The sequence below is a fragment of the Panthera onca genome, chromosome B2 (genome assembly GCF_046562875.1).
Source record: "Panthera onca isolate mPanOnc1 chromosome B2, mPanOnc1 haplotype 2, whole genome shotgun sequence".
Taxonomy (NCBI): Eukaryota; Metazoa; Chordata; class Mammalia; order Carnivora; family Felidae; genus Panthera; species Panthera onca.
Window position 1 is genome coordinate 143,573,137 of NC_138343.1, and position 14,728 is coordinate 143,587,864.

A 14,728-nucleotide genomic window follows, 5' to 3' on the forward strand; every position below is an offset into this window, starting at 1 on the left:
AGTCTTGGGGGAAATTTTGCCTAAATCTCCACTCAGTCTTGACCGGATGTGGAGTTGAGTAAGAAGATGGTAGGGGTCCTGTCTTTCCTAGCCGGGGCTCTCCCTTAGTAGGACAAAGACTGAGGGCAGTATTCCGAGCGAACAGGCATGGCCTGGGCACTTGGCTTCTGGCTTCACACTCAGTCATCACCCAAACGTTGGTTGACCGGCCACTTTGCTTGGTGCTACAACACGGTCCGTGCCCTCCTGGAGCTCCAGAGCTCAGGGAGGGAGAAAGAGAAGTAGACGTGCAGGTGAGTAAAGGCACAGATCGGAGCAGCCGTGGTGACCCAGGGTCTGCCGTTCAGCTTTGTTTCCCTTACAGTACCTTATACATGGTAGGCAAACAGCAGTATGTGTTTAATGCAATTCAAGAAAAGACCCAACTTCTTGGATGGCCGAGTAGAGACGAGCTGAATTTTCCTGGCTCCAAAAGATGCTGGATTCCAGGAAACGGATGGAAGCAAATTGATCTCTTTGGTGCGGTGCTTGCTCTTGAACTCACTAGTATTTGGTGTGTGAACATCAGGTTGATATTCAACAAAGAAACACTCGTTTGGATCCCCCCCTGCTTTTGCCACTTTCACGTTTATTTTCTCCAGTTTCATAAATGCACAAATGTATTTTACTTTAAAACACCCCATTTTTCCTTGTTTAGTCAGATTAGAATTCAGTACTGCTGATACGTGCTTGCGTGTCAGTGAGGCAACCACATCTTGGTGAAATCGACCTTTTAACAAAGCGAGGGAATCAAAAGTCTTCATTCTCAGGTTTTCAGATGTAGGAAGTGGAAAGACCCTGGTCAGTTCAGTCAAATCATTTGACTCGGTGGCTTTGAACCTGGTCAGTGAAAATCTATAATGTGCAGGTGTTTCTTGCTGTATTTGCTACTGAAATCTGCTTCTCTCATATAGATCACTGTTACAGATGAGGAAGTTAGTAACCCATCCTTTTTAGATCTGGTGAGGACTCCCCAAATGAGGAAGTGCACACTTATTCTTATGTTTGCTTGGTAAGTCTGACTTGTGATGAGCTCAAAACCTTGTATCGAATTTACGACGCGTCCCCTTGTGCAGGTCAGGCTGAAGTTATGTCTTACTTGCTCTCCGTTGTCTCTCAATGTCGCCCCAGGTTCACAAGTGCCGTGGTTTATCAAGGACTCGTCATGCGCCTGGGGATTATAGGAGGCAACCTGTATATCGACTTCTTCATCTCAGGAGTTGTGGAGTTGCCTGCAGCCCTCTTGATCTTACTGACCATTGAGCGTTTTGGACGCCGCCTTCCCTTTGCGGGAAGCAACATGGTGGCAGGCGTGGCCTGCCTTGTCACCGCATTCTTACCAGAAGGTAATGGGCCCCTGAATCTGTTGGGCACTCAAGGCCTTGAAGTAGTCTTAAATCAAAATAATCAAGAATGGGGAGCCTCTTGTCCTCAGAAAACATATCACTGCATCAAAATCTTAGCACCAGGCAAGCTGTAGTGATGGCACTCGATTTTCTGCTTAATCAGCGTAACGAGTTTGAGTGTAGCGGTTGGTTCCATAGACTTTTCTGTTTTCTCCACTTCAGGTGCATTTATGGATGAAATAGGTGTGCAAAATCTAGCTTGTAGCCATGTAACTTGCTTTTGATCGCCTTTATTTGACTTATTTTCATGACATCGCCGACCACGTTTTGCATATTTCCTGAGCTTCTGCCATATCACTGGCCCCATGCAAAGCACCAGGGTTACAAAAGGAGGCAAGGAAGACATTTCTGACTTCCAAAGGTTCACAACCTAGTAAGAGATATAGATACCTTATTTTTGAAATTTTTTTCTTACAAGTTTTTATTCATATTCCAGTTAGTTAACGTACAGTGGAATAATCGCTCCAAGGGTAGAATTTAGTGATTCATCACTTACATGCAACACCCAGTGCTCATCACAACAAGTGCACTCCTGGGGCTCTTGGGTGGCTCAGTCAGTAGAGCATCCGACTTCAGCTCATGTCATGATCTCACAGTTTGTGGGTTCGAGCCCCACATTGAGCTCTGTGCTGACAGCTCGGAGCCTGGAGTCTGTTTTGGATTCTGTGTCTCCTTCTCTCTCTGCCCCTCCCCTGCTCACGTTCTTTCTCTCTCTCTCTCTTAAAAATAAATTTAAAAATTAAAAAAAAAAATTTTAAAAAGCAAATGCCCTCCCTAATACCCATCACCCATTGAATCCATCCAACCACCTGCCTACCTCCCCTCTGGCAACCCTCATATTGTTCTCTGTAGTTAAGAGTCTGTTTGTTCTTTGCCTCTCTTTCCCCCCACGTTCATGTCCTACGTTTCTTAAATTGCACATGAGTGAAATCATGTGGTTTTTGTCTTTCTGACTGGCTGATTTCATTTAGCATAATACTCTCCAGCTCCTTCCACATGGTTGCATTTAAAATGGCAAGATTTCATTCTTTTTATGACTGGTAGTATCTCATTGCATATCTATACGATATGTTCTTTATCCATTCATCATCAGTCAATGGACATTTGGGGTCTTTCCATAACTTGGCTCTTGCTGATAATGCTGCTGTAAACACCGAGGTGCATGTTGGAATATAGACACTTTAATGCTTTCACAACTCACTATAATACATGAAATAATGGAATTATTTACAGTTGACCTTTGACACAACGGTGGGGGCGCTGACTCCCTGCATGGTTGAAAATCTGAATATGACTTTTGACTCCCCCGAAACTTAACTGCTAATAGCCTTCTGTTGACCAGAAGCCTTACCAACAACAAAACAGTCAGTTAACACATATTTTGTATGCTATATGTGTTATATTCTGTATTCGTACAATCAAGTAAGCTAGAAAAAAGAAAATGTTATTAGGAAACTCATAAGGAAAAGAAAATACAGTTACAGTACAGCACTGTGAAAAGTGTCTGCTTGTGGGTGGACCCACGCAGTTTAAACCTGTTGCTCCAGAGCCAACAATACAAGATTTAGAAAAATAAATCTCTCTGAAGGCTCTGACTGATTAAAAAAATAGATGCAAGCAGTGATATGCATGGAGTAGTCAGGAAAAGCTTCCGGAGGCGAGAACTCGGCACATACGAAGGAAAAGAAACGTACTGGACAGGGGCACCTGGCTCGCTCAGTCAGAAGAGCATGCGACTCTTGACCGCAGGGTCACGAGTTCATACACATTGGGTGTAGAGATTACTAAAAAAATAAATAAGCTTAAAAAAAGAAGAGAAAGGAAAGGTAGTGGACAGAAGGGAAGGGTAGTGGAGATTGTCCACAGTAGGGCAGAGCTCTCAGAAGTATGAGCCATCTTCGGGAGTCCTGGGACCACACGTTCTCTGTTATTGCTGGAACATGCACGAAAAGGGGCCGAGGATACCTGCCACCAGCAGTGACTGGCCTCCCTGGCCGTGCCAGGAACTTGGGCATGGTCCTGCGAGCTTCCTGCTCGCCGCATCAGGTTGCATCTCTCCAGTGAGGAGAGAGATGCCGAGAGCAGGAGTTAAGGTTGTGGCAGGCGGCCCGGGGGACACAGGGTGATTTCAGGGAGAAGCCAGAGTTCGTGGGGGGGCCCGAGACCAGTGCACGCTGAGGAGGTGGCGGGTGACCCCAAGTGCACCGTTAACACAACCCACGTTATCTCTGCCACAGGACACAGCAGACGCAGGACAGGGAAGCTTTTCAAAGCCCCACGGAGTGCGTAGGAATTAGAGCAAGTTGGTTCTTTCCATGTTCCGGGGTATGTGGGGTGGGGGATACTGAGAGGGCTGATTCTCTGGGAGCCCTTTTGTCGGCCCCAAAGAGTCTGTCTTTTCTTTTGAGAATCACCTGAGGGTCAAGAAAGAAGCTCCAGTATTGTGGAAGTGAAAATAGACATTTACAGATGAGTTTGTTAATTGTATGAAGGTTTATGAAGTCCCCAAACCCTATTTAAATAAAATTACAGAAATGCCCCCCTTCAGACTAGAAAATTAAGATGTAAAGTCTTCTGGGGCGCCTGGGTGGCTCAGTCGGTTAAGCGTCTGACTTTGGCTCAGGTCGTGATCTCACAGCTGGTGAGTTCAAGCTCCATGTCGGGCTGTGTGCTGACAGCTCGGAGCCTGGAGCCTGCTTCGGATTCTGTGTCTCCCTCTCTCTGCCCTCCCCCACTCACATTCTGTCTCTCTCTGTCTCTTAAAAATAAACAAACATTAAAAAAAATTTTTCTTAAAAGATGTAAAGTGTTCTGATTGGAATGGTTGATGATAAACAGAACTGTTTATTTATACTGATCTCATTTTTGATGAGTCTACCAGATTCCTAGGGCTATAGTAACAAAGCACCACATCCCGGGTGGCTTGAAACAACAGAAACGTATTCTCTCACAGTCTCGGACACTGGAAATCTGAAATCCCAGTGTGGGCAGACCCACACTCTCTCTGAAGGCTCTGGGTGAGAATCCTTCCCTGCCTCCTCCTAATTTCCGGCAGTTGCCAGGAATCTTGGGTGTTGCTTGACACATTCCAATGTCCACCTCCACCCTCGTATGACTCTCTCTTCTTTATGTCATCTGCAAAGATCCATATAGAAATACAGTCACATTCTAGGTTCTGGGTGGACATGAACTCTAGGGGACACTATTCAACCCACTACACTGGATTCAAGCATTCTAACAGCTGAGGAATCTGTATAACTCATATTGGTCAATACATGTCTATTTAGTATCTTTTTTTTAAATGTTTATTTATTTCTGAGACAGAGAGAGACAGAGCATGAGTGGCAGAGGGGCAGAGAGAGAGGGAGACACAGAATCCAAAGCAGGCTTCAGGCTCCGAGCTGTCAGCACAGAGCCCGACACGGGGCTCAAACTCACAGACCGTGAGATCATGACCTGAGCCTAAGCCAGATGCTCAACCGACTGAGCCACCCAGACGCCCCTATTTAGTATCTATTAATTGCCACCACTAAATTAGGAGTGGGAACAGAGCCTGAACAAGATAGACGTAGCTCTTATCCTTGTGAACAATGCACAATTGAACTAGAAGGGGGACGAATGGGGAACATTGGAGACCTCACTGTTGTTTCCCTTTTTGACACTGTATCATTTTGGATTTAGTTCCCTAGAGCGAAGTCTTCTGTCCTCATCGCACATGGAATAGGAATTAAGTATTTATTGCATATGAAATTAGGAAGGTGTGGAGAAAGGTTAATGACTTACAGGTGGCCCATCATTTCGTGATACAATCTTTCCCTGGAAAATTCTCTCTGGCCCCAGACTGATTGGGCTCATTTTGATGGGTGCTGCATCCCGCACGATCTCAGAAAGCATTCTAAGCCATATGTCCACACCAACGTTGGAGGAACTAAATGTGTGGGAACGGAGCTATTTTGTAGAGAACACTCATAAATTGAAAACTATAAGGCAAAGAATAGACTTTTCTGTCTGGTCTGATCCGTCTTATTTTGAAGACATAATTTCCCAATTTCAGCCTTAGAATTGTTCTCATCAGGACTGAAAAACGATTGCTTTTATTCTGGACACATCTGATGTGTACATTCACAGATTCAGCTGCTTTTATAAAAGCCTACATCAGCCATGATTGACAAGAATAGGTTCAAGCCCCAATGCTCCTTATGAGCACCAAATTTTAACAGAGGTTCCTCGCTGGAGTTGGCAGCCCTAACTTCTACTTAAGGGAGGTTTTGGACCTGGTTACTTGGGCTGCTGGATTAACATTAGAAAGACTCTTCCTCTCAGTCGTTCTTGACGTCATGAACAGGAGGAGGGCCCCTGCACTGAATGCTGATTAGCCTTTTAGAGGAATCAGCTCTAAAATTATCTCTTAGAGAACAATTTAACTGGCTTTGCCTCCACTGAGCACAACTTTTCATGGTCTAAAGAATGACATTCTGGAAAAAGAAAGTCTTTCTGGCTGTCTCTTCACTTAAGGCACTCTGCTTTTGACCCAAATTTCTGAACTCTAATTGAAGTCTGAGAACTAGGTTTTCTTTATCCGTAGCTGTCTGCATCTTTCATTTGGGTTTGTTTAGGATGGGTACAAACCTAGCCCTTTTGGTAAGTAGTCTTTTTGAAAGGAGAATTCTGCCTTTTATTTCTCTTGAAGTGAGGAGTAAGCCAATACATCTTAATTTACATATCTCTATTACAAATTTTCACTACCGTTTTATTTCAGAACTCCAAGCAGATGGTACAGAGATGTAAAATAGTGTTCATTTAAAATCCTGCATATCCTTTCTTCAAAAATTGAGGCATTATTCTCAGTAATCTCCAGTCCCTTGACCAAATAAACGTCTATTCAGAGGGACCATCTTTCTCTGTGTTCTCAGGACTCCACGGAGCCTAGTTCCAGCGTCACTCCTCATTTTTAAGTTGTCTTGTGTGTTTTCTTGTCACTGTTCCTGAAAGGTGCCTGTTGCCTCTCTGAGACGAACTTCGAGTATTCCTGCGATGGATGATCAGACGTTTCTGTTTGCATCAGTAACATCCACACATCATTTACACTTCCTGACAAATCGCTTTCACTTCACTTTTAAGTTCACGAACAGTGCAGTGCCCTTGGGACTTCTGTTTCATTACACGTTTCACCGAAATCTCTAGCTCGGGGTGGTTAGATAGTGGCCTCTGCTGCTCGGAACGAACTGAGAGTCTTTCGGGGTAAAGTCAGCATGTAGGAGAAACCATGTCTCCCCAAGGGTGGCCGCTTGACAGCATTTTCTCAACATACCGCTGAATTGACTTGTTATCTGTCTGTATTCACTGAGCTAACCACGTGTTGCGTGTGTGTGCGTGTGTGTTGTGTTCGGTTTCCTGGGTTTCGTGTGGTTCTTTCTGGCAAACGGTGATAGCCTCACTCGTAAACTTAAATTGTCATGAAAGTTATCAGCGGGACTCACTTGTAGAGTAGTCTTGATTCAGTAGGAAAAAAACCCCTCTAACTTAAGAATTTAACCTGGATAATCAAGTCATTTCCACGGTAGCCGGCGACATTCTTTGCAGCCCGAGAACAGCGAGAGGTTGCCCGGTCGGGCTGGGACCCAGGGAATCTGGGCAAGGGCTCCCACTTTCCGTTCCCTGGCCCCTGGCGCTGTACCACCTGCTCATTGAAGGCTGGGGTGGAATGCATTTCCTAGTCCCCCTCTCTGGCCTTCATGAAGAGGCAAGGCCTAAATAAAACACATGTTTACCACTGCTCTGTGCCAGGGCACATGGCAGCCCAGCACATCAGCACAATCCTGATACTCCTCACCCCCTGATGTAACTGTTAGCGTGAGAGCTACAGGTGTCCTCATCTGGGAAAAACGTCAAGTACACCAGGACGTCCTCGGCCAGTTTGCGGTCAAAATGTAGTAACCCGGAGCCTCCCAGCAGTGATCTGGATTCTTAAACCATCTTTCTCTGTGCTTGCCGTCCTAGGCAATGGTTTTATTTGGTCGGTTTTAGCTTTGTTGTTGTTGCTGTTGTCGTTGACTATTCTTGTAGAGAAGACCAGTAAATCTACCAAGCTCAATTCTTTTCTTTCATCCTCCGCCTCCACACCTGCTTTTCTACTAAAAAAATCATGTGCTCGGGAATGAGCATTAATCCTTCTAGGAGACAAGAGGACCATTTAGTACTGAGTGAGCATGAATAAATATGAATATAAAAGGGAAGAATTTCATTTTCAAAGATGGAGGTCAGGATGTCCTTAGCTTTGCTTGGGAGAACAGATACGTGCTTGTCCATCAGTCACATATCTCAGACCCATGTCCACTAAGGACGGATGGCGTAAGTCACACAACTCTTTGTGTGTGTGTGTGTGTGTGTGTGTGTGTGTGTGAATCTTGCTAATCATTCTTTTTTTAACATTTTTAAAATTTATATCCAAGTTAGTTAGCATATAGTGCAACAATGATTTCAGGAGTAGATTCCTTAGTGCCCCTGATCCATTTAGCCCATCCCCCCTCCCACACCCCCTCCAGTAACCCTCTATTTGTCCTCCATATTTAAGAGTCTCTTATGTTTTGTCCCCCTCCCTGTTTTTATATTATTTTTGCTTCCCTTCCCTTATGTTCATCTGTTTTGTCTCTTAAAGTCCTCATATGAGTGAGGTCATACAATATTTGTCTTTCTCTGACTTATTAATTTCACTTATAATACCCTCTAGTTCCATCCACATAGCTGCAGATGGCAAGATTTCATTCTTTTTGATTGCCAAGTAATACTCCATTGTGTGTGTGTGTGTGTGTATATATATATATATATATACCACATCTTCTTTATCCATTCATCCATCGATGGACATTTGGGCTCTTTCCATACTTTGGTTATTGTTGATAGTGCTGCTATAAACATGGGGGTGCATGTGCCCCTTCAAAACAGCATACCTGTATCCTTTGGATAAATACCTAGTGGTGCAATTATTGGGTCATAGGGTAGTTCTATTTTTAATTTTTTGAGGAACCTCCATACTGTTTTCCAAAGTGGCTGCCCCGGTTTGCATTCCCACCAACAGTGCAAAAGAGATCCTCTATCTCCGCATCCTCGTCAACAACTGTTGTTGCCTGAGTTGTTAACATTAGCCATTCTGACAGGTGTCAGGTGGTATCTCATCGTGGTTTTGATTTGCATTTCCCTGATGATGAGTGATGTGGAGCATTTTTTCATGTGTCGGTTGGCCATCTGGATGTCTTCTTTGGAGAAGTGTCTATTCATGTCTCTTGCCCATTTCTTCACTGGATTATTTGTTTTTTGGGATGTTGAATTTGATAAGTTCTTTATAGATTTTAGGTACTGACCCTTTATCTGATATGTCATTTGCAAATATCTTCTCCCATTCCGTCAGTTGCCTTTAAGTTTTACTGATTGTTTCCTTCTCTGTGCAGAAGCTTTTTATTTTTTGAGTTCCCAATAGTTCATTTTTGCTTTTGTTTCCCTTGCCTCTGGAGATGGGTTGAGTAAGAAGTTGCTGCGGCCAAGGTCGAAGAGGTTTTTTTCCTGCTTTCTCCTCGAGGATTTTGATGGCTTCCTGTCTTACGTTTAGGTCTTTCATCCATTTTGAGTTTACTTTGTATCTGGTGTAGGAAAGTGGCTCAGGTTCATTTTTCTGCATGTCGTTGTCCAGTTTTCGCAGCACCATTTGCTGAAGAGACTGTCTTTATTCCATTGGATATTCTTTCTTGCTTTGTCAAAGATTAGTTGGCCATACATTTGTGGGTCCATTTCTGGGTTCTCTATTCTGTTCCATTGATCTGAGTGTCTGTTTTTGTGCAACTCTTAAGAAATTTAGAGCACTGACTTTTTAGGGCAAAGATGGTTTACTCCCTCTTCTCTTAAAACTCAAAAGAAATAAAACATTTAATGAAGAACTTTGAGCTTTTTCTCCTAGTTACTTTGGAGGATAGGAGAATTTCCTCATATAACCAGTGCAGCCCCTAGAACAGTTCATTTTTAAATGAATGAACCAACTGATTTTTAAGAATCTGGCCTCTTCTAGATGATTTCTTGGGGAAGTAGCAAGATTGGGGATGGGGAAGACAATAAGAAACATACACCCTACCAACAACACAAGGCATAGATCTTCCCTTCCGAAGGTTACAGTCCCCAAGCCTTTGCTACCCTCTAGAAAGCAACATTGGCTTCACATCCAGATTCTTTCTGGCCTGCTTGGAGCAGGTGTTCTGTGTGTTATCACTAAGGGGTGGGAACAGAGAGAGGGCAAATGGGCAATAGGCTGTGGTAACGGTTCTCAAGGGCCCAAGTGAAGACCACCTTCCAGAAGGCCAGGGCACACAGGCCCTCTAGGATGGCAGTGCCGGGAACACTGTTTTCAATACAGTGGCTGCTGAACAAATGGTTCTTGAATTGTATTTCCATCATCTAACCCTGCTCAGAAAGGCAACTAGCACACTAAATATGAGCTATCATCCTGGTGGTTGTTGCTGCTAAAATTTGGTTACAATATGGGGCACCTGGGTGGCTTAGCCGGTTAGGCGTCCAACTTCCACTCAGGTCATGGTCTCACAGTTCGGGAGTTCGAGCCCCGCATCGGGCTCTGGGCTGACAGCTCAGAGCCTGGAGCCTGTTTTGGATTCTGTGTCTCCCTCTTTCTCTGCCCCTCCCCTGCTCATGCTCTGTCTCTCTCTCTCTCTCTCTCTCAAAAATAAATAAACACTTAAAAATAAATTTGGCTACAATATTAGAAGATATCTGTCATTTGTGCTTAAAATTAGCAAAGACTTAGGGCTGGGAGAACACTAAACAAATGCCTTTTGTTGTTTTGTGATATTTCATTGAAAGCAAACCCCTAACTCTGCCCTTCCACATTTTCTATTTTCAGGAATACCGTGGTTGAGAACCACAGTGGCTACCCTGGGAAGACTAGGGATTACCATGGCCTTTGAAATTGTTTATTTGGTAAATTCAGAATTGTACCCAACAACATTACGGTAATTCCAACCTACATGTCCTGGTTTCTCCTAAGTGATTCTGCAGCCAAATGTTTTCACCTAAAACCCATGAAACAGTTTTCTTAACTTGATGATATATTAGCCCGGGCTGGAGGCAGCCAGTAAAGAAGATCCACTTTGAGCTATAGCTGCTTTCTGCATTGCTACCTTCCGCATCTCTTGACAGAAACATTTCTCATATCAGTATCTTTATACACAGCGGTGGTTTTGTGGGATCAGAAAATCTGGGTAGCGTACTTGCTTAGATGTGGGTCGAAACTGTGCTCGTCGGCATCACCCCGTTTAAAGGCTACGGCCTCTGTTCTGACCACATTCCACGTCTGGCAGCTGTGAGTGATTGAGGAAGGACAGAGTGAAACAGCGTGCGTGGGCTGCACGTTGGCCTCCTTTCCTGGGGGAGTATTCACGGGCCTTCCTTACTGTCAAGTGAGGGTGCCGAGGTGATCCCTGAGCATTGCGGCGTGGGCTGGGCGGTGAGCCTCCGGTGAGAGAATGATTTCCACCGGCGCTGTAGACCGCCTCGCTCTCCGGTGACTCGGCGTTTGCCCGGATGTGAAATGGGGCAGAATGGAAACGGCGTGCTTCGAAATAGGAGAGGAGGTCGTGGTTCTCAAAGTCGAAAGCTACAGAAACAGAAAATATTACTAAGATTGCTTTGTTGCCTGTGTATCTGAACGTTTCCCTTATCCTGACTACATTAAATATTTTTGTCTCTAAAACAATGTTTTACTCTACAGAAACTTCGGAGTTTCTCTCTGCTCGGGTTTATGTGATTTTGGGGGAATCATAGCCCCATTTCTGCTCTTCCGGCTGGCGGCCATTTGGTTAGAACTACCTCTTATCATCTTTGGTAAGAACTCCTTTCATACGTGATTCCTAAATGCTTTCATCTATATTCTTTGTATTTCATCTATAGTGATTACTAGGTTTGCTATTAATGAGATCATTCAATTTTTTTATGACAATTGCTTGAGTTTTGAGTGGCCAAACCGATTATAGTTCTATGGGAAACCTAAATGATTTTAATTTATTTTATATAAAAGTGTCGTGATGAGCCATTAGCTTTCTTTGCTTAAGTTCTGAGTTACGTTCCAGTACTACAAAACTCTTGAAATTGGGGGACCACACGACTAATTTTCAGGGGACCAATTTGGACCTTCCGGCTGTTTCGGAATAAGCCTACAAACTAATTAGATTTTTAAATGTTCGATACCTATTAGATATCGTATCTTCGTTTGCTCTGACGTGAAGCAGGCTGTGCGTGGAACCCCTTGCCCATGTACTGTAAGCTCTGCGATGGCTCTCAAGTTCATGCCCTACTTCCAACTCCAGTTTCCGCAGGCCTCCTGAGGGGCCAGAAGCAAGGCATAGGGGCTGGGGGCTTAGGGTGATTCAGTCCAGTGCTTCTCAAGTGTTGTGCTCACCTTTCTGCCTGTGTCTCGTCCCTGCCTCTACTCTCTTCAGCAAGAAAGCACACAGGCTGGCCCCCTTCCCACCTACCTTCCCTCCACCTCCACGTCCTCACTCCTGGTAGAGACTGTGTTCTACTTTGTGCTCAGCAGTTTAACTTGCAATGAAAATATTGAGTCCGTGGGGACATACATCCTGAATAATGCAAAATCCCTAACAGTGCTCACTAGCTAGGGGCAGGAAAGCTCCTAACCACGTGACAGCACCCAATTCAAGAAAAGATTACTGCAAATTATTCCATGGGGTCTGATGAACAAGCCCAGTGTTGACTCTGTGGCCAGCATGAAAAAGCAGAGAGTGCCTCTGTTCAACCAAGACCAAATGGTCTGGGCTGGGGGTGGGGCGGCAGTCGTTCAAGGTCTGGGCCTGGCTTGCAGCCAAGCGCTGGGAAAGCCGGCCCTGATGCTGTCCTGTCCCCCCTTCCTGCCGAGTCTGGCTGGGGAGAGAGCCACACTTCCTTCCAAACCATCAGTCACAGCACAGTGTGCTAAACACTGAAAGCAGAGGGCGCGGGCAGGCGAGCACAGGGTAGGGACACCTGACCCGCTGGAGTGGAGGAGGAAGGAGGAGTGCATAGCTGAGATCAGAGAGGAGTAGAAATTACCTACGTGGGAAGCGTGGGCCTGGGCTCCAGGCAGTGGAAGGCCTAGCGGCCAAGGGTGAAGCTGTTGTCTGGGAAGCGGGGGAGACAAAAGCAGATGCCAGATGTGGGGGGTTGGGGGCGCAGGGAAGGGAGGGGACGCTGGGTGGCAGGCTGGACCAGATCACAGTCATGAAGGGTAGTCCTGGTCCCGCAAAGGTTTGCTCTTTATCCAAACAGCATTGGAAGCTAGGAGATCTAAGCTGGGATTGACAGTGTTAGGTTTACATATTAGAAGCAGGACTCTGATGTGCAAATGGGTTGGAGGGAGGCCGTGCTGGTGGGGAGCCAGTTCCTCAGGGAAGGGATCATGCCTGGTGGCTGGGGGTTAAGGCCATGACACCAGGAGCACTGGGCGCAGAGATTCGAGAAATACGTTAGTAGTAAAACTGGCAAGGGGGCACCTGGGTGGCTCAGTCGGTTATGTGTCTGACTCTTGGTTTGGGGTCAGGTCGTGATCTCATGGTTTGTGAGTTCAAGCCCCACATCGGGCTCTGTGCTGACAGTACAGAGCCTGCTTGGGATTCTCTCTCCCTCTCTCTCTGCCCCTCCTCTACTCGTGTTCTCTCCCTCTCTCTTTCTCTCTCATGATAAATAAACTTAAAAAGAAAGTAAAACTGGCAAGAGGGGTGACTGAGTGGGCTCCCCGGAGGGGCTCCCCAGAGGCAAAGGGAGGGGGGAAGACCGAGCTCCAGGCTGGGAAAAGCGGAGACAGCCAGGCCCTCGTTGAGTGAATGCCAGAGGAGCTGGCCCACGGGACACCAAGGAACCTGTCTGGGTGTGGGTCGCAGCAAATGCCTGCAAGAAAGCCAGTAGCCTTTGGGGCGTGAGAAGAAGCGTGGCCCGGTGACAGAGATCGGGAGGCCATCTGAGTGTAGATAACCACTGACATGGGAGGGTCTGAGACCCCCACCCCAGGAATGGGACCAGGTGAGAGGAAAGGAGGGGGCCCGGGCAAGGCAGAGCCCTGATGAGCGACAAAGCGTCTTGGGTGGCAAAGGGCCTGGAGGCCTCAAGGAGAGGAGGAGGGATGCGAGAGGGATGAAGAGGCCAGAGAGAAGCGGGGCCAGGGGAGGGCAGCGGCTTCACCAGCGGCCGGTGCTGCCGTGGGGCCCGACCAGTGGGCAAGGTGGGTCCGGAGCACGCAGGGCGGACCCCACAGAGAGCGGGCGGGGGGGTGGGGGGGGGGGGCACAGGACGCCAGCCAGCACCCACCTGCCAAGGCCACCTGTGAAGTTTTCAGGGATTTTTGAGCCCAGGGGTTAGCACAGCCATTGTTCAAACTTCCCTGTATCAAATCTATTAAAAACAGAGGAGATAATTACTCAAACCCCATCACTTCCTAGTTCACGTACATTTCCCTACTCTCTGTGTTCTTCGGGCCACTTTGGTCTGTCGTGTCCTTATGGGGGAGACGCGACATCACACGTTGTCACCGCCCCTCCCTTCCCACCGCCTGGATCCATGATATCGTGGCAGGACCTAGAGATGCCCGCGGTGGGGGTACTCACACCACGGAAATTCGCAGATGCTGCAAGTCGGCGCTGTATTTTCGGGAGGGCTGGTTGCTAAACATTCACCGGCATATCCATAGGACGTGAAGAGATGTGGAAAATAGGGGAGGGTGGTGTTTCAAGAATTTCAGCTCTAAAGAACAGGAAAGGTGGGGACAGCAACTGGAGGATGACACGAGGTTGGGAGAAGGGTCCCGAAAGAGGAGAGGCTGGCATAGGGTCCGTGCCCCCACCAGCCCGTTGCAGACACTGGAGCCAGAGGGTTCGGTGCGCAGTGAGAAGCCCAGAAAGACTCCAAGAGATGGCCATTGGGCTGAAGTGGGGACGAGTCCAACCGTGTAATGTGACCCAGTAGGGAAGGGGGGGGAGAGGAACCGGTAAAGCGCTTGGTGGGTAAAAGGAAGCTGAGAGGAGTCCTGTGAGAAGCAGGAGGTGAGGTCTTCTCTCTCACTTAGGCGCCCGGTAAGTAACAGTGAAGTGAGCGAATGAACAGGTGTTTGCAAGAGTCCCGGGACGGTGGGACCGCGCAGGGTCCAAGGAAGGAAGAGAACGTTTCGAAGGGTGGCAAAAGAGAACCGGAGAGCTGGGTGGGTAACCAGAGGGCTGCTGCCAGTAAGGGCTGGTTGA

General features: G+C 46.7%; 1 protein-coding gene across 1 annotated transcript in view; it reads left to right on the forward strand.

Annotated features, from left to right (window-relative positions):
• SLC22A3 (solute carrier family 22 member 3) overlaps positions 1–14,728 on the forward strand; it is a 93,374-nt gene that overhangs the window by 74,179 nt on the left and 4,467 nt on the right. Inside the window, exons 6-9 of the mRNA XM_060617042.3 lie at positions 954–1,051; positions 1,171–1,385; positions 10,348–10,456; positions 11,215–11,327. Coding sequence (XP_060473025.1) covers positions 954–1,051; positions 1,171–1,385; positions 10,348–10,456; positions 11,215–11,327 — 535 coding nt within the window. The remainder of the gene's footprint in view (positions 1–953; positions 1,052–1,170; positions 1,386–10,347; positions 10,457–11,214; positions 11,328–14,728) is intronic.